This window comes from Phaseolus vulgaris, chromosome 7 (genome assembly GCF_000499845.2).
Source record: "Phaseolus vulgaris cultivar G19833 chromosome 7, P. vulgaris v2.0, whole genome shotgun sequence".
In the NCBI taxonomy this organism is placed as follows: Eukaryota; Viridiplantae; Streptophyta; class Magnoliopsida; order Fabales; family Fabaceae; genus Phaseolus; species Phaseolus vulgaris.
The window spans coordinates 32,702,452-32,726,658 of NC_023753.2; the positions used below are offsets into that span (position 1 = coordinate 32,702,452).

The following is a 24,207-nucleotide window of genomic DNA, read 5'->3' on the forward strand; positions in this document are numbered from 1 at the left end:
ATAGATCTAAAATACACATACTGAAGGTATAATTCCATTGATTTCTACGAAAAAAATCTAATTACATATTTAAACCAAAAATGTCTTGTCACAATAAAAATAAATTATTATAGAATAGTTTATATATTTTTAAGTTAAACTCAATTTTTTAAATGAAAAAAAGGACAACTTAACTTAGTTAGATGAATATATCCTTGTTTTTAAAGAGTTTTTTTATACTACATGTTCGTGAGCATGTGTAAGTATTTAATATATTTTATTAATTATTTAAATTGCTTAAAATATCACACATAAACAATAAAAAGAAACTCGTTATACTTTGGAGTGTATCTTATAATTTGTTTTAACTAGTTTACAAGCACGTTTTTAAAACAAACATTCTTTTAAGTAATTTTTATTATACAAAGTTATTATTCTGTTTTGAAGCGCTGACTTAGACAGCAACAAAAAAAATCACCACCAAAATTTTTTGTTGACTTAGACGTCAAATATTAATGAAGTGTTCATAAGTTTTTCTCTTTTTATTTTAAAAATAATAGAAGCAAGTACTTATTATTCGATTTAATGGAAAGAGAGAAAAAATATTATCCTTCCATTTTTTTTTCATTTTCTTTAGTAGTACGTAATTTAAATGATTTATAATAAACCAAAAATTAAATCTTAAGTGTTTTGCTGATTGTTCTAAGAAATTTTATTTTTACCTACTGTCAAATTTTAATGTTTATTTTTTATTCTATTAACTATTAGGGCAAAAGTATAATTTTAATCAGAGAACAATGCAACCAAAACATTGTTAGAAATGAAATTTTATACTTTTTCTTTATTTTTCAAAATCAAACTGCTAGAAATATGTTAAAATATTATGCCCATGTTAAAATATGTTAAAATTAAACTAATTGTGTAACGTGAAATATTATCTACTTATCCATTAAGTATAATTGTATAAAAAAAATCACAAAACTAAGTTTTCAAGATTTTAAATCAATATAAATTGTATACAAGTAAATTATAATTAATATATACCAATCATTCATATTAGCTTTATTTTATCCATTTCAAAATATCAATAACCTTATTCTAATTAATACATAATAAACAAACTTCTTCCAAAAGACTCATTGAATACTATATATTTAACACTGTATTCAATTCAAAAAAAGTTATCTAACACTGAGTATTAAAATTATAAATAAGGATAAATTTATTTCACAAATGTCAATACCTTACACAAGAAGTTTCTTTTAATTTCTCATAACTCAGTGACTTGATCAAAATGATTACGTGATTTAACCAAATGGTAAAACATAATCATATGTTCATATATTTAATACATACAAATTACAAATGGGTTAATATATCATCACAAGAATATTTACCTAACATGATTTCATACAAAATAGTTTCATATACATCATGTTACTCACACTTATAAAACATTATTTATTAGATAACTCAACATTTTTTTGAAAAAAAAATTTCAAATTTATATAGTATAATATGAACTGTGACTATTAAACATGGTTGAATGATAGGTCGTATTGTTTAAGCGTAATAACACTGTAATAATAATAATAATGTTAAAAAAATCATTAAATAGAAATCAATTTTGAAGACAAAAAATAATTATTTTTTCTATTGATTAAATTAGATGTTATTTTAGAGACTAATAAAATATTGATATTTAAATTAGTTTTTAAATTGATCTCTAATTAGCTATCAATATTTTAATTACCAATTTTAAAAAAATAATTGGTAACTAATTAAATATCAATTTATAAATTATTTATCAATAATAGAAATTAATTTATATATCAATAATTTTTTTAGTTTTTAAAATAATATTTAATCTAGTCAATATAACAATTAATTTTTTTTCTTTAAAATTGATTTTTATTTAATATTTTTGCAATATCTCTCACTTAAGTTATAAACCACAACTTGAGCAAGAAACATTTTATCTTGAGTTTCCAACTTGTTACTCAAGTGATAGCTCTCTACACTTAAGTTAAGTGACTTTTGCTTAAATGTTGCTTGAGAGGTGGCTTGACCTTAAATAAGATATGCAAATTATGCAAAAGATTAAAACATTTTTCCAAAATCCAAAATTTTCTATTTTAACTACTCCCACTAGTTTGAAATATGATTTTGTCCTTGTATAACATATAATTTGTCTAATGTACCCATTATACCACACATTTTGGTTATCTTAACCAAATATAAAGTTCAACACCAATATAAACTCAAAATAAATTATTTCACATCAAACACATTTCCAACAACAATTACATTCCAAAAAGTTAGAATCAAACTCAAAATAGATTATGTTATCTTAATTCTTAGGTTCTTAATGCAATTGATTCAAAAACTTAAAAAACTTTGAGAAATTATAACCTACTTCCCTCATGCTTGATTTATAAACCAAATGGTATAACCACAAACATGTTTACCTAATATTTATTTATTCGTTTTTTATTTTACATATGATAACAAAACACTAGTGTATAATTATGATTTTAGGTTGCACATATAACATCAGTTGTTAAAACTTGATGAAAAAATAATTATGATGATATTTTTGTAATACGAGAGTCACATATAATAACAATTGTAATTACAATCGATGTTATAATTACAATGGATGTTATATGTATTGTACAACATCAATTTCAATTACAACCAAATTTATGTGTTATACTACATCAATTCATAAAATAACTTATGTACTATGTCAAAACTTAAACCTTAGCACATTCTCTTTTCTCTCATTCTTCTCCATGCCGCAAAAATGAAAAACTCTTCACAATCGCATTTTCTATGTAAAAATGAAACATCTTCACGTACAACCTTTCCTTCCTCGATATCTTTATTCGTATTTCTACAACCCCATTCTCCTATTGTGCTAATCTTGATTTTCTTCATTGTCATTATCCTTCATGTAATAAACTTTATTCTTTCCATTGTTGCTTCTTGCATTCTTTCTCTCTTAAGTTACTTTTTGTTGTCATTTTTCCACTAGTCTTTTGTTGTCTTTTTGTTATATAAAAACTACTCCTCAACTTTCTTGTATCACTAGTCTATTTTTCACCTCGTCCTCTGTCAGTGTAGAAAAAAAAGGAGGTTAGTAATTTTTTTAATTTGATTTTAATACTTAAAAATAATTTAATAATATTTTATGAATTTGGCTTGAGAATAGTATGTGGAGAAGTGTGCCTCTTCCTCTATCATGAAAACCTCACCATCTTTCTCCCGTAACATCACAAGTTTCATCCAAGTTAAATAAAAAAAACAAATAACATTTTACTACAAAAATTTGTATAATGATGTTATATTATTTGGTGTAATATGTATATTTCTGTTTGATATTATTATATTATTTTTCTTGTATAAAAAATGTCAAAAACAAATCAAAATATATATATATATATATATATTATAGAAATTTTTCACATAATACATCGGTTACATAACCGATTATGAATCATAACCAATGTATGAAAAACTTAGTAATTTTTTTTTACAACATTAACATACTACATTTATACTCGACATAACATATTTTACTTTTTACATTGGTTATTAATTGATGTAAAAAGTTTAGACCACTTTCTATGTTATTGACATTTACATTGATTTTACAATTGATGTAGAATGTCCAAAATAACTGATATAAAAAAAAGTCCTATTTATAGTATGAAATCTTCACGTACAGCCGAAATAAGTAAAAGAAATTTGAGATATAAATGAAAAAAAACTTATTTTAATTAAAAAATTTATTGGTAATTTTTTCTCTCTTTAATAACTATCATCTCATTAATACTCTTTAACCAAGAAAAAAAAAGATAATAACGATGAAAGTTAAATATAAATAAAAAAATTAAAGAAAAAAAAATTTAGAATAATAACCAGATTTATAAATAAATAATTAAAGTTATAATGTCAATATAAATTATTATTATTTTTTTTAAATCATCTCTAGTGAACCTCACTCATATCATATGTGTGTCTAATAAACTATTCAGATGTTTTATGGTAAGTGAAATGTTTTTCAAACACTAAAAATAATGTTTAAAAATACAAAACATAAAAAAAGATAAAATTAAAGAAGAAGACAGAGATAGTGAATGAATAAAAAAGACAAAGAGTTATGCACAATATCATAAAGTGCTACATTTTTTTGGACATTAGAAAATGGAAATTGTTGTGAGACAGAGAAATAAGAGGAAGCGTGAGAATCCGGCGAAATGATTCTGAATTTTGTTAAGACGTTGTTTGAGTTCCATAAAAACACGAAATTAATATTTATTAAGGGCAATTAATTAACGTGAATATCCGTATTAGTTACGGAAAGGATAATTGAATAGTTGGTTGTGTAAATTAGTTGGCCACTCACTCACACAGCCCATAAAAACTTGTCTCTTTCACAACTCATTCTTTTCAACTTTCAATAATTAGTTACATTTTGGGCCATAATTACGTGAAAAAGAGTATAAAATAATACTGCACGAAAACAACACTTCTCTAACAACGCAATACCTGACAAATCAAGCTGCAATCATTTTCAACAAAAGGAAAAAAAAAAAGAAAATGAAGTTGCTGTGTTCTATACACGAGAGGGGAAGAAAAAATAAGTGGTTGCTGGCAATTTGGAATTATTGCTCCATCTCATCTCCTGCATTTCATATATAATGTTCATTTGGACCCACATTTTTTGGCTTCAGTACCCATCAATTGTTTTCAAATGCATACACATGGTGTTTATACAATCACTTTCCTGCTTTTGTTTATACAATGTCATCATATTTCACCCCATAAATTCTAATCTCAGCTTTTAAGTCAAAAATGATTGTTTTAAAATGTATTGCAGAAGAAACGCTTAATCATAAGGAACACCAATGTGTATTATATGCTTTCCAATGTTAGTTGCATATCGCTTTCCCTGGTATCGTCGTCGATTACAGATGCAAACTTCTCAATAATTATTTTAATTTATTTCAAATGTAAAATTACTTGTATTAAGTTCACACTGAATTATCGAACCAGAATACATTTAAACAACTTTTTTTTTAAAAAAAAAAATCCTAAAGTTTAACCCAAAACCTACTATCAAATTAAATTTACATTTACTATAATACTGTTTCTTCTTCTACGGAGATGATACCTAAAAAACTATTGAAATCTTCGTCTTCCTCCTTCCTTCGGGCAGGTTGTTAGGGTTTCACTGTGATCCTTCCGGTCTTCACGCTACTTCTTTGACTCTTAGTCTTGGGTGGATGCCAAATGGGAGAAGGTATCTGCAGAAGACACTCTGACGCTCAAGTTAGTAAAGAGGGTGTTCGACACTCGGGTATGTGTAATGACGTACCTTATTTCTTGGAATGTGTGTTATTTAATTTATTTTAATGGGCTTACCTTATTGGGTTTGATTAGTGGAATGGATCACGCTTATGGTTACATTACCTAATTCTTAATGGTAATTTGGTTTCACTGACTTTGATTTGAGCGTTAATGGTTATATATGTTGACCAACTCGACTGTCCGTGGGTCTCGGTCATATCGGTCAGCTCGGTCTTGTATCATACCAGTACAAGTACTATTAAATGTTTTTATTTATAACCGATTTCAATTTTTTTCCAAATAATATAGAGATTTATTCACCTTGAGAATTGAAAAAAAATTCAGTTTTTTAAAAATCAATTTCTTGTGAACACATTTCAGTACTACTAAAGCATCTTGAAATTATTTTCCAAAACACTAAAAAAAAACTCTCAAAACGATGTAACTTGAATGGTCAGAATATTTTTACTTAGAAAACTATATTCATGAATTATATTAATATGATGTCACGTTTTGCATTGAGTTAGTAAATTTAGACCAAACTAAGCCAATTCATTTCAAAATCATAAAGCAAAAAACATGTGGATCATTCCATAAGAAACCAAAAGAAAAACAAAATTTATTTGCATTTGTTAAATCAAATGTTGTTTGGCAGGGTTAAAGGAACATTATAGAAATTACCTAAATATGGTAAGTGGTCATAATTATGACAGTGAATAATTAATTATGCATTTTCGTCTACAGTGATGAGTCACGAGCCCGAATAAAGCCGCAATCCGAATTTCATTACATAAACTGCAATCATTAACCGATGCACTCACATGCACTCGTTGCTCCTAAGTCTAGCTAAATTTTTGCTACACTCTCACTTTTAAATTATGGCGGTTAATATATAGATTATTTTTATTTAAAATCTTTTTCAAGATAATTGATTCTTAATATAATGGAATTCACAATTCAGAACATTAATTATAAAATAAATAGTTGAAAAAGTGTTTAATGTTTTAATTATCTGACAACTATTGAGGTTGAGTGTAGTTGGATGAGTTTCTTTTTCATAATGCAGTGAATAAGGGTTCAAATTTTCATTCGAAAAAAAATATTTTGTTTATAATTATTTGCTAAAAACATTGTTTTTAAAGAGGCACCGGTGAAAAATATGTTTAAAATATATCAAATAGAAAACAATAATTTAATCCTTTAAAAATAAAGATGAATTTGTAGTATGTCGTTTTTAAAATTGTTTCGTGTCACCAAGGAGTTGAAACATGTGAAAATTGAAAAATAATATCGAATTTCAATGGTGTTTAACATTTATATGTTATTTGTCTTATTTTACCATGTTGGCACATTGATGTTATGTTAATGTTATCAACAGGTAATTGTTTGAGTTATTTATTGTATAACTTAAATTTGTCATATAGGATTTTTCTTACACATAAATATTTCTGATAATTATCACACTCATTTAAAGAATTTAAAAGAAAATATTTAATTTACAATATATTACTATTTCCAAATAAAATATCCACACACTATACAGATACTGGTTAGTTTATTGAAAAAGAGTTTAATTATTTCAATATTCAAGTTTATGCACGATAAATGATAGCAATTCATTTTTAACATGTTTTCTTAATGTATTTTCATCATGAATCGAAATTAATTAAACACAATAGTATAATTTGGCGATTTCTACTTCATAGTTAGCAAGTCCCTGTCACCCATAATTTTATAATAAAAAGTGTATTAAGAATGTGTTGGCAGTGTAGTTTTCACTATATACAAATGATTCAAATGAGGTTGATCCATTAATCCTTATATGGGCTAACAATTTAAGGCCCACTCTGCTACAGATTTTCAAGTTGAGATTTGTGGGCCATATAACAACCCATGGACAAAATCATATTGCTAAACATTTAACTTCACCTTCTTCCTACACTTCTATATTTTTTCAAATTCCAACAATACTCTTATAATTATGTTGGAGAGTATGGTGTTTTCTTCTTAGTTTTTAAGTGATAATGCTTGTTTGTGATGACTGGTTATAAACGTTGATGGTTGAAGTAAGTTTTGCGATGTTTTTAGTAGTGGTAACTGAATTTTTTTCATTTTTTTTTTCATTTTCTAGAAGCTTTAACCCTAAAAAAAAACAATGTGTAAAAATGGAGTAGAAAACTAAAAAAATTATCTTTGCATGGGAGGATGTCGAATACAACGAATTTTTTTGTCAACCATTTCATACATACTCAAATGATGAAATTGATCTCTTAAACGCTATAGCTAAAAAAGAATGAAAGTGTTATGCTTCATTTAGAGTTATATGATTTTTTTAAAAAACTAAGACCAACTTTTCACAGTTAACATGAATGTGGAGGTGAAGGATGTGAAGGTGAAAGGAGAATTTGCCTAACTCAATAAAGTCACTAACAAAAATGGAGAAAATAGAATATATATATATACCATCATAAAAAATAATTTTTAATATCATCATCTACCTAACATCACAAACTTTCAATCACATATTCATTTGTATTAATAAACATTTGAGAAGTACTAAATGATATAATAATAGAAAAGTTTATTAAAATAATGGATAAGTCTTTGCGGAGTGTGTTTTGGGATGGGGAGGGAATGTGTGAAAAATTGAAGAAGTGAATTTGGAGTAATTTGAGAGGAAAACTTGAAGAAAGTAAAGTGGTTTGGATTGAGTTATATTATTGTGAATTTGTGAGAAAAATTTATTGAATACAAAGTAAATCATATAGCATAGAACAATAGATTTTGAGTTGCAAAAAGTTAGCATGAAAAAACCTCAAACGACCATAACTTTGTATAGAGAAATCAGATTGAGACGCATAAAAAATAAAAGTTCTTCGAAATTAACCTCATGGTCAATTAAAATAGGTAGAATTATTTTTTATCCAATTTTTTTTCGTGGTAATTGCATTTATTGTATATTTGATAGATTAATTTTTAGATAGCATAGAACAAAGATAGATTTTGAGTTGTAAAAAATTAACCTGAAAAACCTCCAAATGACAATAACTTTTGATAGAGAAGTCGGATTGAAACGCATAAAAAATAAAAGTTCTTAGAAATTAGGCAAAGAACCCCATGGTCAAATAAAATGGGTAGCAAATTATTTTTTATCCAATTTTTTTGTGTGATAACTGCATTTATTGTATATTTGATAGATTAATATTTAGATAACATAAAATAGTGATAAATTTTAAGTTGCGAGAAATTAACATGAAAAACTTCAAACCAGCAACAAGTACTCCAACGTTCAAGTTAGATATGTCCAAGTTAAGTTATATGTGGGGATAAAAAATTTATTACATTTTAAAAAAGGGGTGTTCAACTATTTATAGTTTTGATAATGGATCCCTACTTACGGAAAAGGTTGGGGTAGACCCATTTCCTCCTAATCGTGCTTTGGAGACATTCAATGAATATTTTTAATTGAAAGGCTGGGGTAAGCCATGTTTTGGGGTTTCTTCATTTCAAATGTATGACATCAGTTTCATACAATTTTCATCACTTATATAAAATACATATCATCAAATCACATAACATTTAAAAATTCATACCACTCAAGAACTTTTCCAACATCAAAAACAATATTTAACTTTCAAACTATCAAAATATAATATTTATACATGTTCACACAACATAAAATCAAACAATTTTATCAACTAACATCCCTGCAAGAAAAATTGAAATTTGGGGCCACGTCCTCTCCACATTCAGATCTGTTAACCTAAGGTACTGTTGAAAGTTAAAGTTAGTTTCCCTTACCTTAATTGTTTTTTTTACCAGCAACCTCTAGAATTTTATACTCTTAATATAGATAAGCTTCAATATTTAAGGACTTAATGCAAGTTATTCAAACAGAACAAAAATTCAGTAAAATAAGTTGAGAGGATTACTCTTCTCAATTGATCCACCAAAATTGATAACTAAATTCTTAAAAAAAAAACAGAGAATAAATGATCTATAGACCAAAAAATAAACGTATTTAAAAATCTAATCGGATAGAAATGTTCTTTAACTTTTCAGCTAGAGTGTGATGCCATTATATTCTAAAATAGAAGATATATAGAGTAAGAAATAAAGAGAGAAGGGAGAGAATAAGAGAGATTGGGAAAGAAGAAAAAAAGAAAAAAAAAAACAAAACAAACCGTGCTCTTTGTTTTAAAAAAATTTAACGCTGTTACACATACTGCTCGGTAATGTAAGTAAACTTTCTCGTCCGAAAAATATCAGCAAAAAAGTTGTTATTCTGACGAGTGTTTCTTTCATTATTAGGTCATTACAAGCAGTAGCATTGGAATCTGTGACATGATAAGCTTATATAACCTCCTTTCTCCCATTACTTTCACCGGCAAAGGAAAAATCTCTTTGGATGTGTCATGTGTTTTCACTTTTCAATTGAATACTCCCAACTCATCCCATTCTCCCTTGATTCTGTAATCATGTAATAATAGCTAGCAGACACCACTTTTCATTGCATTATCAGCACAAACACCACTACTCTTTGTTTCTTTACCTTTCTCTTATCACTCTTAATTCATGAACGAACAAAAAGCTCTCCCACGCCCACCCAAGTTTTCTTTCTTAATTCTTTCACATAACAACCAACAAATTATCTAACAACAGTTTATGAATGAATTGAACACACCCCAGATGATCAACCAAGCATTTGTTTTCTTCCATTTTATTATATTTTATTGTGCTTTAGAGATTTAGAAGGGACGCCTTTTGCATCAGCCTTATCAATGGTGACTGTGCAACCACTCTGTTTCTCTCTCTAATCTGCTTTGCTTTTGGCTGGAGACCTAGTCACACAATGCTTTTGATTACGTTGAAACTTGAAAAGAGAGAAGGCAGATTAAGATTAAGACTATGCTATGCCACATGGGTTGTCCCACCCATGTTGTCGAAATATTGGAAAATTGAACAAGGGTTGCATATGACTAGTACAGAGCATATACTTTATGTGAAAGAGAAATGTCCAAAGCCAATAACCAAAATCAACTTTTTTCATCCTACTCAGCTCAATAAATTCTTCGCAATTTCATCTTCTATTGTTAATCCATCCCTTGTGGTTTTTGCTACCCGACGAAGAATGATTTTGGTAAAATACACCTTTAGCAACTTTTAATCGTTAATAGGTACCCAAAAGCTCACAGTAATCCATATTTGATCTCATCCGAATTAAAGCAAAACCATTTTCTTTTGCTACCCCTTTTCTCCCTCTTTTTCTTGTTACCCTCAAAACATTACTTTCAAAATTTATAAAAGTGATCCAAAATAATTTGTATGTGTTTTGTTACAAAGTTGAGTCTTTCATGCAGCATGGTTTTTTCTAGCCAAATTTTCACCATGGCAGAATATAATATCCACTGCCTCCAACACGTGGTTTTGTGAAATATGGAATCCAAAATCACAAGCCCTTACCGAGGAACATGTGCATAAATCATAATCTAAATTGAAGGGCATGGTGTCCCAGCATTGGCCATGCACATAAGGGCTTTGGTAAAGATATAGAGATTCTCCATACTGTTATCAGACCAAAAGATTTCCAACTCAATCCTTCGAGACAAAGTAACATAGTCCAATCTACTATGATATCTTTTTCTTTTTTATCATAACAACATGGTCGTCCTTCTTTTTTGACACCTTTTTCTCCCCTTCTCACTCATCACCTTTATCTTCAGCACCCCCCGTCTCTCTGGGCTTTTATTCATGTTCTATGTCACTGATACACTTATATGTCTTTAAAGCACTGATGCTGCATGAATCGCACTGAAATCCTAACCAGGTCATTCTTCTACTTTCCAGTTACACTGAAATGGCCAAGGAAGCTTCTCTATGCCTCTTGTTTCTCTCCTTTCTCATTATCTCCAGTTCTGGTGAGTAACCGACACTGATATATAGTATCTCTGAATAGTAATCGCATTTATTCCTGTGAGTATTCTTGGCAAAAATCCAAAATTAGCCGTTTCTCCTTTCTTTGCTTACTGGTTTCTGAATCCACAGCACTTAGTGATTACATTCATTCCAATATGTTGATTTTTTGTCTTTAGTTTTTGGAGTGCTCCACTTTGCTATTGTAGCAAAATCAGTGGAGGCAGCTCAAATTCAAGTGAGAAATAAATTGGACTTGTTTATAATATTGTGATTCTCTTGTTTCACTCTCAGGATCTCTGGTGGGTATTTCCTACCGTGAGAGGGGAGGCACTTCAACATCTGCTAGAACCATATCATTCCTCCAGCAAAAGAACGTTTCCATGTCCCAGATTCGAATTTTTGTTACAGATCACAGGATTTTGAGCACGCTCAGCAACTCCATGGTGCCGACTGATTTGTACTTGAACAGAAGTCAAGTTCAAAGTTTAATTACTTCGAAACCCTCCGAACTAAAAGCTCGTCTACTTAACTTTCTCCCACATTCAAACATCAAAAGCATCATTGCTAACTGTGGCAGTGAGTGCTTAGCACAAAATGAGATGCCTTTGTTCTCACGTGCTTTGAAATCAATTGGTTCAGTTCTCAGAGAGCTTCATATAGGGAGGGAGGTAAAAATCTCAGTAGCATTTCCACTTTCATTCTTAGAAAAGTTGAATACATCGCATGAAAATAGTATTCGTAGGATTCTTTCATTTATAAGGGAAATGAAATCCTTTGTCATGGTAGAAGACAGCATTGATGGAGAATTAAGCATGGATAGTCACTTTCTTCATGCCATAGTAAAACGAGCCACTCTTGCTGCTTCCATTCTTCCTCGCAAAGATGTTCCTATTGTTCTAACAATCAAGAGCACAGTTATCCCCACTTCAATGGAATTAGCTCAATTTTGTGAGAGGCTATCCAAATATCTAGAAGCAAAAACTCATATTACAAAAAGAATAGCTGCATTGTATGCAGAGATGCATAGAACAGAAGATTTTGCAAGTAAAGAACTCAAAAGGGAAGAGGAGGAACTGTTTCCTGTCTCCCGCAGAGAGATGCTCAGTGAATCCCACAAAAGGAGAAGTCTAGATGATACAACCAGCCCAACAAACACAGTTTTCCCCACAAATCCAGCATCATCCATTCCAATCATCACGCCCCCAGATACACCAACCATCATCACAGTTCCTGCCACAAATCCTGTCACAATTTCCCCTTCCAATCCTGCTGGAATGCCCGTGACAGTTCCTTCTACCACACCTGTGCCTTTTCCTCCCACAAATCCAGCCAATACACCAGTACCAGTGAGCAATCCGGCTACAACAACTCCTGTAGGGATACCACCCCCAACAACCAACCCTGTAACTTATCCACCTTCATCAGGAAATGTTCCTGTCACAAATCCCCAACCTCAACCACCCCCTGCAAACACTAATGCTCCAGCCATTCAGGGGCAGAGTTGGTGTGTGGCAAAACAAGGAGCTGCTGAAGCTTCTCTTCAAGCAGCACTAGACTATGCTTGTGGAATGGGTGGGTCAGATTGTTCTCAAATTCAGCAGGGTGGGAATTGTTACAGTCCAGTTACATTGCAGAACCATGCTTCTTTTGCCTTCAACAGCTACTATCAAAAGAATCCAGCTCCAACAAGCTGCGACTTTGGAGGGAGTGCCACCTTAGTTAACACAAATCCAAGTAAGATCTTAAATTCTTAATAGTTTTAGCAACCCTTCCTTTTATTATTCCAAGATCCTTTTGGAAGAGCACATAGAAATTTATGCTGACAGAAACTTAGTCTTATCTTGTAACGTAATCATTTACACTAGTATTTGAGAGAGCTTACGGGGAAAAAAAGCTTATGATATGTATATACCTATTTCCGTACTACTTCAATAAGCTTTTCAAGATAACTACTCTATAAAAACAACTTATACGTTAGTAATTATATGAGAAGTACCAATTTTAATTAAGTTGTTTATTTAAACGGACAATTGTAAACGAGTGGCCATTTTTAACTTGCTCTTCTGAACTGTGAATAGGCTCGGGTTCATGCGTTTTCCTATCCTCATCGTCATCAACAACAACACCAAAGTCATCACCCCCAACACCACTTACACAATCAAGTCCAACACTACCACCACCAAGTCCAGTAACGCCTGCACCATCAATTCCAACGGCACCACCAACAACATCAGTAACAGGCCCATTCGGGTAAGGGAGAAACCATGCTTTTCATGGTTTCAATAGCTCTAAAGCTCCATAAGCATACTAGTAATGGTCCTTTATAACACTACCCTTTTGCAGGTATGGTACCCCACCTTCAGTGTTAAATTCAAGCAACCCCGCGTCAGGTACAATGCCAGATTTTGGGTATGAAAGCCCTCCTGTTGTAAATACAACGTCAGCCTCGCATTCTATGAGTTTGAGACCTTCTGTTGGCTGCATTGTTCTGATGGTATCATTGGTCACTACGAGACTCGGTATGCATCCATAGAGTTCAAAACAAGATTCAATCCGAATCATAGCATGAAATGCTCGATCGATATATAGTATCTCTAGCTGTGCGTTGGAGTTGTAATGTAGCATTTTACATTAGGTGCAGAAAGATGTTAGAGTAAGAACGGAACAGAAGAAGGTTAAGTGATTGTATGTGTTAAATTTAGCTTAGGTGAAGGTGAGGGAAATCTAAGTATGGAAATAATTGCTGCTTTGTGGTATCTAGGTTGTACCACAGACTATAATTAATATCGGTCGTGTACATAGTTTTTGAAAGCTTTCTAGTTCTTTTCATTGTATGGAGTTTGTAGTCAGTTCAGTGTAAATTGATCTTAGTTGTTTTGGAAATTGGAAAGTAGTCTTCTATGGGGGATTGTTATTCCTTGAAAGAGTCCCATTTCAAATTTAATGAAAACAGTCAATTATTATTTAGCCAAATTCTTCCAAAAACATAACTAGCTATCCTCACCTCTATATTTTTTTTTTAATTCCGATAATACCTTTATTAGTAGATCGAAAAGTGTGATACATTCATCTTCATTTTCAAGTGATTGTAAATGGTTGTATTGAAAGTTGATAGTTGAGATAAGTTATATGATATTTATTTTATTTTTACTTTTTTAGAAGTCACAAAACCTAGAAAAAAGAGAGTTAAAAATATGGAATACAGACTAAAAAAAAACTATCTTCGCACACACTCAAATAATAAAATTGATCTCTCAAACAATACGGTTAGGAAAGAATGGCTTGGGAAGAATGAAAATATTATAACTGAAATTGAGTTATGTCATTAAAAGGGATAGGGGAAGCCGAGGAGACATGAAATTATTAAAAAATATAAAAATATGCTTTATTTAAGATTATTTAAAATTTAAAAAAGAATTAAAACCAATTTTTTACAATTAATATAGAACAGAACGGTAAGATATGGAGTTGAGAGGAGAATTTTGCCATTATTTATTTATGAGATACACTATTGAGATTAAGATAAATGGATTTTCTCTCAATGTAATACATCGGTTAAGTATGAATTATCTCTTCAAAATTTGTCATGTTCCAGTTCTTCGTTCTCTTTATCTGTAACATCTTGATGGCTGATGTAGCTTGAATTTCCTTTCCAGAGTTTTTTGTTTGCTTTCTTGAGCTTCCATGCTTCACTTGATGGAAGAGGGCCAAACACCACCTTCCATGAAAGGCAACCACAAGAGCGTCTAGGACAAGAGCGTCTAGGACCAACCTTACATGAAGGGCAACCACAAGAGCGTCTAGGACCAACCACAAGGTCCATGACCAAGAGAGTGAATGAAGATTGGGATAAGGCTACGGATGGAAGGGAAACATATGTATACATGTTCCAAGAAGCCCATCAAGCGTAGCATAGCTTTATTTGTGGTGCAAATAGCATAGAATTGTGAACCTTGCTTAAATTTGCAAATTAGGATTACCTAGATTAGTTTACAGTTTCTAGAACCTACCACACTAATCTAGGGCCGGCCATGTGAAGGCTAGGTGTCCCATGTGCTCCATGTGCTTCCATGTGCTCACATTTGCATGTAATTTAGTTTACATTTGCTTTACCATTTACGGTCTTCCTTAGGCTATTTAAGGAGGAGCCTACCTCATGTAAATCTAAGATTAATTTGAGTATTGTTATGCTGCTAAACTTGAGTCATACATACTCCCTTTGCCTACAATCTCTCTAGATTTAGGTCATTGATCTTCAACCCATTCACCTATCAAAGAGGGCTGGCCGAACCTCCCTCACATCCCTACTATTCCTGCACCTACAAGGCCACCACACCTCCTAGGAGGGCCTTGATCCACCTACAATCCGTCCAAGCTTCCGCCACCACCACAAAAACGCAAAAGAGAAGAGCTCAATGCCATCCTTTGGTATCTAGAGCTATGGTCTTCAAGAGATAAGTATCTCTTTTCATTTTTCTGCTTGAGTTCTTCTTATTTATGTGTTGTTCATCTTTTGTTCAAGTTGTCTTGCTGTTTTACGTTTTTAATTTGATTTGGATGCTATTATAAGCATTTCAATCGGTAGAATTGTTCAATTTGTGCTTGAGCATCTTATTTGCAATTTTGTGTAGGACTCCATGGTGAATTGTGTTGTTGTTTTTATTTTAGCATATTTGAGTCTTGCTTGAATTTTTATTTGGTTCATATGATTTGTTTGAGTCATTTTATTTTCTGAATCTATAAGTTTTGTCAAGTCATGTGATTCCAAATTTGTCAACAAATTTTAGTAGTACTTTTCTTGATTTATTTGTTTCTTGTTTTGATTTGAGTGCTTAATCTGAATTCTGTTTTGATTTGATCCTTTGGTGCATTTTTCCTTTTAGTTTGAGTTCATATTTGTGTGTTAGATCCATACAAATTCCATCACATTCATTCCATTGTGTTTTTGAAGTATCTCATTATGTTTTTAATTCCAGATTTAGAATCCTCTGTTTTTAACAAATTCTGTTCTGACTGTTTTGTTTTATGAAAATTAAATACGTCATAAGAAAATTATGAGCTTCTGGAATTCAGTGGTTTGAAGTATTATCAAAAAAAGAAAAAAAGAATCAGTTGAAAAAACAAAATAGAAAAAAATAGATAAATCACACAAAAGAAGTGTGCATTCTAGCGCAACACCTGGCGATAATTGGAAACTGTTTTTGGAAAAATTATAATAATTAATTGGCGCATGTGATTGGAGTGAAACCAACGCCAAAAGTTTGTTAAGAAACTGAATTTATTGTGTTTAAATTTTCAGAAACAAATACAAAATAGTCAGCTCAACATAAATCTTTAAAGTCACGCTTTCTGGACCACAATATTTTTTTTTTCAGTGGTGCTGTTTTGGTTTTTCAAATCAATTCTAGTGTCAATCTTTAGGTTCCTTTTGTGTGTCATCCATTATTTGAGTGCCTATTTTTATTTGTTTGTCCAATTCATTCTGAACTCCTTCAAGTTTGACAGCATAACAATACTCAAATTAATCTTAGATTTACATGAGGTAGGCTTCTCCTTAAATAGCCTAAGGAGGACCGTAAATGGTAAAGCAAATGTAAGCTAAATTACATGCAAATGTGAGCACAAGCACATGGGACACCTAGCCTTCACATGGTCGACCCTAGATTAGTGTGGTAGGTTCTAGAAACCGTAAACTAATCTAGGTAATCCTAATTTGCAAATTTAAACAAGGTTCACAATTCTATGCTATTTGCACCACAAATAAAGCTATGCTACGCTTGATGGGCTTCTTGGAACATGTATACATATGTTTCCCTTCCATCCGTAGCCTTGTCTTAATCTTCATTCACTCTCTTGGTCATGGACCTTGTGGTTGGTCCTAGACGCTCTTGTGGCTGCCCTTCATGTAAGGTTGGTCATAGACGCTCTTGTCCTAAACGCTCTTGTGGTTGCCTTTCATGGAAGGTGGTCCTAGACCCTTCTACATCAATTAAAAAAAATTAGATAAAGGGATGGTTCTTGTAATCATATAACAAACCATGAAGACTATGATTATAAATGACAAGAGTAAGGATTAACACAAAAATGTGCACTCAGCATTCACTTAAATAAGGGGATAATTATGTACGCAAATATGATTAATTTTATTTTTAAAATAATTAAGAATAAATAAATAAAATGAACCATTTCTATCACACAATTAGTCATTATTATACATTTTTGTAAAATTGTGATATTTTTACCTCAAATATTGCATATAAGTAGATTCATATATATACTATTAACTACTAACGACATAAACTATTATTATTTTTTAAATAAGGCAGCTCATTGAAATTTTTATAACAGTATTTGAAGGCTATTTTAAATGTAAAAATTGAAAGTAGTCCACACATTGTATTAAACAAACTGAATTACACCTTTTGAAGGTTTAAAAGTTTAAAGATAATTAAATTAAGAATATTAAATAACATTATTTTAATTTTCAATATAATATATATTGAACAAGGTTAAACAATATACCTTAGAGTTTATTTTATTTGAAACATAATTTATTAATTAATTAAAACCACTTAGATTGAATTTTAAATTTTGAAGAAAGTAATATCAACTCTATTCACTAGTTGGGTTGAGTAGGATTTGACTAAACTCATTATCCAACCCATTAAAAAAACATGAAATTGAGTTGGGTTTGATTCTTATATTTTTTTTATATTAAATCCAATCCAACTCAATTCACTCCTGAATGAGTTAAGATTGGATGGAGTGAAAATGTTGAAGGTTTTTTTTTAAGTTATAATTTTTAAGTATCTCTTTAATTAAAAACATAATACAATTTTTACAAAAATCAATGAGTTCAATAAGTTCATAATAAGTCATAACAAATTTATTTAAATTAATTCAAGATATGAAAAAAAAAAAACTTATCACAAATTTAAGACATGTCTCATATTAAACTCATCACTTAACTTGTATAAAAGTAAATTAATTTGTGTTTAATAATCATAAGTAAAGCTCAACTTAGACTAATTGAATTAGATTAGATCAAGTTAAGGTTGATCTAAACAACGGAAAACCTTATAAAATAAATATGCAACTCTATTTTATCATTTTTAGCTCTATTTTAATATAATATTTATAAATTACACAATTTATTAAAAAAACATAATTGTACTGACCACCAGATAAATTTAAACGAATTAACATATTTTTACCCATTTATAAGGTATCTTTACAAAATAAATTTTAAATAAACTTACAAACTGTTATGTATTTTAAAACTAAAAACAATATAGTTTGGAGAAAACATATTAAACTTGAAACCCTTAATGAAAAATGAAGCAAGCCAATAAGTCAAAGATTTCCAAGAGAGTTATTATGATGAATGCATTGGATGCCAATTCTAACCTCGGAGAAAATAGAGAAGAAACACCAAAACAGCAATCAGGGGAATCCTACAAACACATTGACTTTTAAACCGACGCATGTGACCCACTTTTCTGATATCCAAAGATTTGCCAGCAGGGCAATACCTAAACCACATTATTAAGTATCTTTTTTACAAAATTTCCTTTTCTTTAGAAATGAGAATAAACAACCATCAGCATGGCAACTGTAGAATCACGTTAAAGAAAAAGAACCATCACGTCACTTTCTTTGCTGAGAAATGCATGAACTAAGCTGAACTGGCCCAACAAAGAGTAATAATGGGGCCATGATAAAGGAGGAAACGCAACTACTGTCTGCAATGTATTTTCTGGAGCACCGGAAAAATTGTGATCCTCGTGCTACATGTACATACTGCACAAGCTAAAGCTAGTTTATCTGTAAAACTGCATTTCTACATCCCAAAAAGGCTTCTACAATTTCTCTAGTCTGCTAAAGTATATAGGTAACTCTATACAAGAATTGTTTTGGATTCAGGAATGGTTTCACCTCTTTGAAAATACTACCAAGACCAACATGGACATAGAGACCACAATTTTGAATCCAGATGTGTCCCAGAAATTCTGATTTTGCTTATCTGCACCAACAACTTCTCTTTGTTGCTTTGCCGCTAATTGATCTCTCAGTTCTTTAATAGCTTTGTCCCGTCGCTCACCCATCTGTTTACAAACCCATAAAATGAAACATGAGATTTGATTAGAATATTAGTAAACAAAGGAAATTAACTTCACTAAGCTGCCTAAGTAAGGAGGGTAGATCGTGTAAGTAACACGGCATGGCATCGTTACAAATATATCTAGGCATCCATGAAAAGTCATGAATAATGGTGCAGTAGCAGATGAAAAATCAAATGTCCTTCAATATCACGTTTCGCTCTTTCATGGTTCAATGCAAGTTCTAGGCTAAAGTAATCAAAGCATTTTGATCAAAAAAATTCAATTCAAAATTCAGAAAGAAGAGCCAAGAGAGCTCAATTAAACTATCTATTGTATAAAACAAGAACAAACAGTAAGTATCTCTTGAACAGAAGTGCATAGGAACAAGTTTTCTCAGTAAATAAGCAATTATTTCTTCAATAAGTTGAGCCAAACACACTTTACGCAATAGCTAAATTTACCCTTTGGAGTTTTCGGGTTTGGGAACGAGCTTCCTGCAGACAGAATTCTAGCTTCAAAACCTTCTTCTTCAGCTCCTGATCAGTACGCCGCTGTTTCTCCAACTGTTAAAAACACATCAATGCCATTAGATACATTAGCCAAGCACCTCTAGAAAAGCATGTATTAGAGTACGTGTTCTAATAACAAGAAAACACTAAACAAATTAATGAGTAGAGTATCACACTGATAAACAAGGTAGTTTACCTGTGACTCTAATTCCTTAGTCTTGAGCTTCCAGTGAGCGGACATGATCTTAATTTCATCCTTAAGTTTTGCTATTTCTTCATCCTTAACACCTAGAAGCTTATTCATCTTCTCAAAATTTTTAGGAGAAACCTCTTCTAATATTTTCCGCAGTTCACAGTTCTTGTTCTCTCCGGCTTTTGCAAGAGCCTCCATAATATCGTGCTCAATTCTCAAAACTTCATCTTTCAATTGCTTTTGTGAAGATTCTCTTGCCTGAAGATCCTTCTGTAAATTGTCTAGTTGCTCCCCTAGCCTTAGGACACGAGCCTCGTGCTCTCTTATTGAACCATTTTTATTATCTAATTCTTTTAAAAGTTCTGAACACTGAAGCTGCGCTGATTGAGCTGATGCAGCACTTGCATCAGCAGTTTCCCTCGTTGCTACAAGCTGTGCTCTGAGGTCATCCAACTCCTTCAGATACTGTATCAAGATTACAGTATATGCTGTGAGTAAATGATACTCAGGCTACTATCCAGGATGGTTTCACTTTCGAATTTATACAACAATCGCTCAGAATCTATGGATTTTCGAATATATTTATAAAACAACACACAAGCTTGTAAAGTAATCAGAAACATGATATATACTTGAAGATATATAAAAAGGGTGTATGATACCAATAAAAAAACGAGTGCCAACAATGAAGTTACTTAGCACCTTAATGTTCAGTGATCCGTTAGAGAATACCCCGGAGGTCTGGCATAATTAATATGTAATGCTCCAGTTTATATACAAATGATTTCTCAAAAAAATGTTGTACATGACAAGTGTCTTTCATGTGAGTCAGTTATAAGAGTTTTCTACAAGGTTGCTATTGGATGCTACGTGAAAGAATACTCGGGTTGAGTACGAAACTCTCAAACTCTATTGTGCTTACAATACACTCTAGAACAGATGCATAAGTTCCGTGACTGATCTATGGTTAGGTATTTGTAGTTTATTTTATGCAACAACAGCAATACAGAAAGATCCAATTACAAAAGTACAAGTTTAAGGCTGCAATTAAAAATAAATGAAGACCCAAGTAAAATTTCCAAATAATTTAGGAAGTTACGGAGTAATTTAAATTATATAAAATGAGATTCTGATTTACAGCAATCCGTGATACACAGGCATTTATGCCAAATGTTGGCAATAAATCATAAAATTATTGCCATAACTAGTTAGAGAACTATGGCTAATTTTCACTCAAATCAAGGCACAAAATATGCATCTTACCAATAGCTTTATTTACTGAATTTTCCTTCTATATTCCAGTATCCTAGCTTTTATTTATGCAGTGTATTGTAGGCCCATAATATAATATGTAGGTAGGTGAATTTATTTTTCTTTCTAGTATATCAGCAAAGGGAGGGGAAAAATTATCCATCCAATAAATAAAAATATGATTTTCCTGCCATAAAAAGGGTGTCGTATATCACAGATTTAGTAATGAAAAATGAATAATTGACTCATGCGCCGCAAAATCCTGATTCAAAGCAAATCTATAGCCTATACGTCCAAAACTTCTTAGTACCATGTTTTCTAGTTGCCCATACTGAGGTACAGTACAGCTCACATTAAACGTGGACAACCCTTTTTACCCTGTCAAGGTGCACCAATTCCAACCCATACCTTAGCAATGAACATTATTTGTTGAACCTAACCAAGTGATTAAGCGATATCCATTGTGAAAGAATTTAGAAATTGAGACTCTGGCAGCCTATCCGGTAAGTTAAGCGCAGGTAAGAATGAGTTCTCATCGTACAGAACCACCATTGCTTGGCTTTATTTAATAATAATTAGATAGATGTTCCAATTCATAACGGCACACAATACTAAGCTGCTCTAGTTCCATCAGTGCCACTTGAATACATTGGTAATTTCTTTATGCTTTTCCAAACAAAACTGACATAAAATTATGTGTATCAGCCATTTTCTAACATGATGGACTAAACTCCACGTCAAAGTTTATTTTCGTAAATTTATAAATTTTAGTCAACAAACCAATAATTACTGCAGAAAAATGCAGCATGAAAAGTATTGAAGAATCCACGGTAGACAGGGGTTATAATAATAATAATAGTTCGGTGGGATCAGCGAAGAAGACAACTAGTTAAAAAACATCATAATAGATGGGCATCGATGTGTATATTGTTTAATGAGGAATTAGAAGATCTAGCAAAATCAACACCAATTCAGCCATAAAAGGCAAGCAAAAGACACAATTAGCGAATAGTGCAAAATTTTGAAGAAAGTAAACAAAAGATAAAAATCCTAATCAAGCCACTAAATAAGATCAACAGATGTGCTACTAAATAACGGTAAATAATAATAATGATGAAAGATAAACTATAGAGAAAGTGTAAACCTTCTCCGTAGAGAAAGCTGAATCCTGAAGCTGCTGGTCTTTTTGTTCCAAATTCTTCTGTAACCTGCCAATTTCCAATTCCATATTCTTGGCATTTGTCTCAGCTTCCTGCGAAAGAAAATCTATAAAAAAAAATTGATGGACCCAACAAATTTCAAATGATTTCTCGCTGACCCCACTACCCCAAACACTAAAAAAAGTAGAAATGATTGACATCAAAGTTCTAATTTTTCTAGCACGACCAAAAAAAAGCAAGAAAAAAAAGTAATAAAATGGTTATACTGAAGATAAGAAAAAAGACAGAGGAAACAATCCAAGAGGACAAAAATCTCGTACCTGTCTTGTTAGAGTTTCTTTGGCATACGATTGTTCCTGGGAGGAAAGACGACTACGAAGCTCCTTCAACTCTGTCGCTAACGACACCACGTTGCGCCTAAAACTCTGTTTCTTTTCATTCAAATCCTGTATCGACGGATCAACTTCTCGAGCAGCTATAGATGATGCCCGCGATGAAGATGGTTTCTCAGACATGGAAACTCGATATTTTTTCAACGATTCCAGAATGAAAGTGTGCTACATGTATGTATGCCCCAAATCAGATCCTATGGACCAGGGACAAGCACTTCACGGGTCCTTGAAATGAAAGCAATTAAAACTTCATTCCTCCATGTGAACAAGGTATAGTTGAACATTTAATTTAATAAGAACCATACCAGGGAAGAAAAAAAAATAAATGAAGTAGGTGAATAAACAAAAATAAAAACTAATAAAAAGTAGCTTAGAAAGTACTGGATCTTCTTTTCAAAAAAAAGGTCAATAGATTCAAATTCAAAGCAACTCTGGAAAACTTGATTCCTAATGAAATTTCGAGAAATTTGTTTTTTTCTGGCAGTGGTTGCACCAGGCATCCCCTCCCTTCATAATTGAGAGGAGAGAGAGAAGAAGCAGTGACCCGCCATGGGTCTATCTGTCATTGTCGGAAAAATAATAATTCTAATGATAATAAAAATATGATCAGGGAAAAGCCGTGTTCGAAATTTATTGCTGTGTCTACTACTGCTAACAAAGTTTCACAATAATTTGAATCCAATCTTAAACTGTCATATCAAATTCAACATCAATTCTGAGCACAAAGAGAAATTTATCGAACTGATCCACTGAAGAAGAAAAACTGAGATAGCATACATACCAGATTCCCAGTTGAATCTTTGGTCTGCTTGTGCCGAAACTCTGTCTGAGTCTGATTGGGGACGAAATAGTAAAGCTGGAGAGACAGAATGTGAAGGTGAAACGATGGAACTGAAATGAGTTGAGTAAGGAATATGGGAATCAAAGAGTCATGTCGCAACTTCACTACTTTTATATTTTAATGTTTTTTTTTAAATTGTTTCTTGTCTCATCTGCCAGTAATAGTTGGCCGGATTTGCGCGACATGTCTGTGTCTTATGTATGAACCGCTTAGGTTCGGATTTGGATGTTATTAGTTTTTATGTAAATGTAAATATATAAAATGAATTAAGAAAAGGAGAACTAACAAGGAAAAACTCAGGTTATTTAATAATTTAAAAAACATATATAGGAATGATAATGTTTATAAATAAATTTGGTCAATAAAATAACTTACTGGTGAGGAATATTTAGCATGTTTATATTAGATTAAGTATTTTTAATTGCTTGATGAAATAATTTTCATCTTGGTGGAGTTATTGGAGTTACTTCAACATAAGGATTTGAGTAATTTGTATGAGTTTAAATTTT

General features: G+C 31.4%; 2 protein-coding genes across 3 annotated transcripts; one reads left to right on the forward strand and one right to left on the reverse strand.

Annotated features, from left to right (window-relative positions):
- The first annotated feature begins 10,426 nt into the window (after positions 1 to 10,426).
- On the forward strand, positions 10,427 to 14,217 carry LOC137830101 (glucan endo-1,3-beta-D-glucosidase-like). Its single transcript, XM_068637237.1, has 4 exons — positions 10,427 to 11,252; positions 11,542 to 12,984; positions 13,329 to 13,500; positions 13,594 to 14,217. Exons 1-4 carry the CDS (start codon positions 11,192 to 11,194, stop codon positions 13,781 to 13,783), a joined length of 1,866 nt encoding a protein of 621 aa, XP_068493338.1. The 5' UTR covers positions 10,427 to 11,191; the 3' UTR covers positions 13,784 to 14,217.
- A 4,635-nt stretch (positions 14,218 to 18,852) lies between these two features.
- On the reverse strand, positions 18,853 to 23,868 carry LOC137830102 (nuclear envelope-associated protein 2). 2 transcript variants are annotated; one of them, XM_068637238.1, is made up of 6 exons: positions 23,639 to 23,868; positions 22,786 to 23,082; positions 22,450 to 22,557; positions 20,058 to 20,519; positions 19,814 to 19,915; positions 18,853 to 19,355 (listed from the first exon to the last, which is right to left on the reverse strand). In XM_068637238.1, exons 2-6 carry the CDS (start codon positions 22,978 to 22,980, stop codon positions 19,182 to 19,184), a joined length of 1,041 nt encoding a protein of 346 aa, XP_068493339.1. In that variant the 5' UTR covers positions 22,981 to 23,082; positions 23,639 to 23,868; the 3' UTR covers positions 18,853 to 19,181. The 2 variants fall into 2 exon arrangements, with proteins under 2 accessions (XP_068493339.1, XP_068493340.1); XM_068637239.1 differs by having other exon boundaries at positions 22,450 to 22,571; positions 23,639 to 23,801.
- Between the last annotated feature and the right edge of the window lie 339 nt (positions 23,869 to 24,207).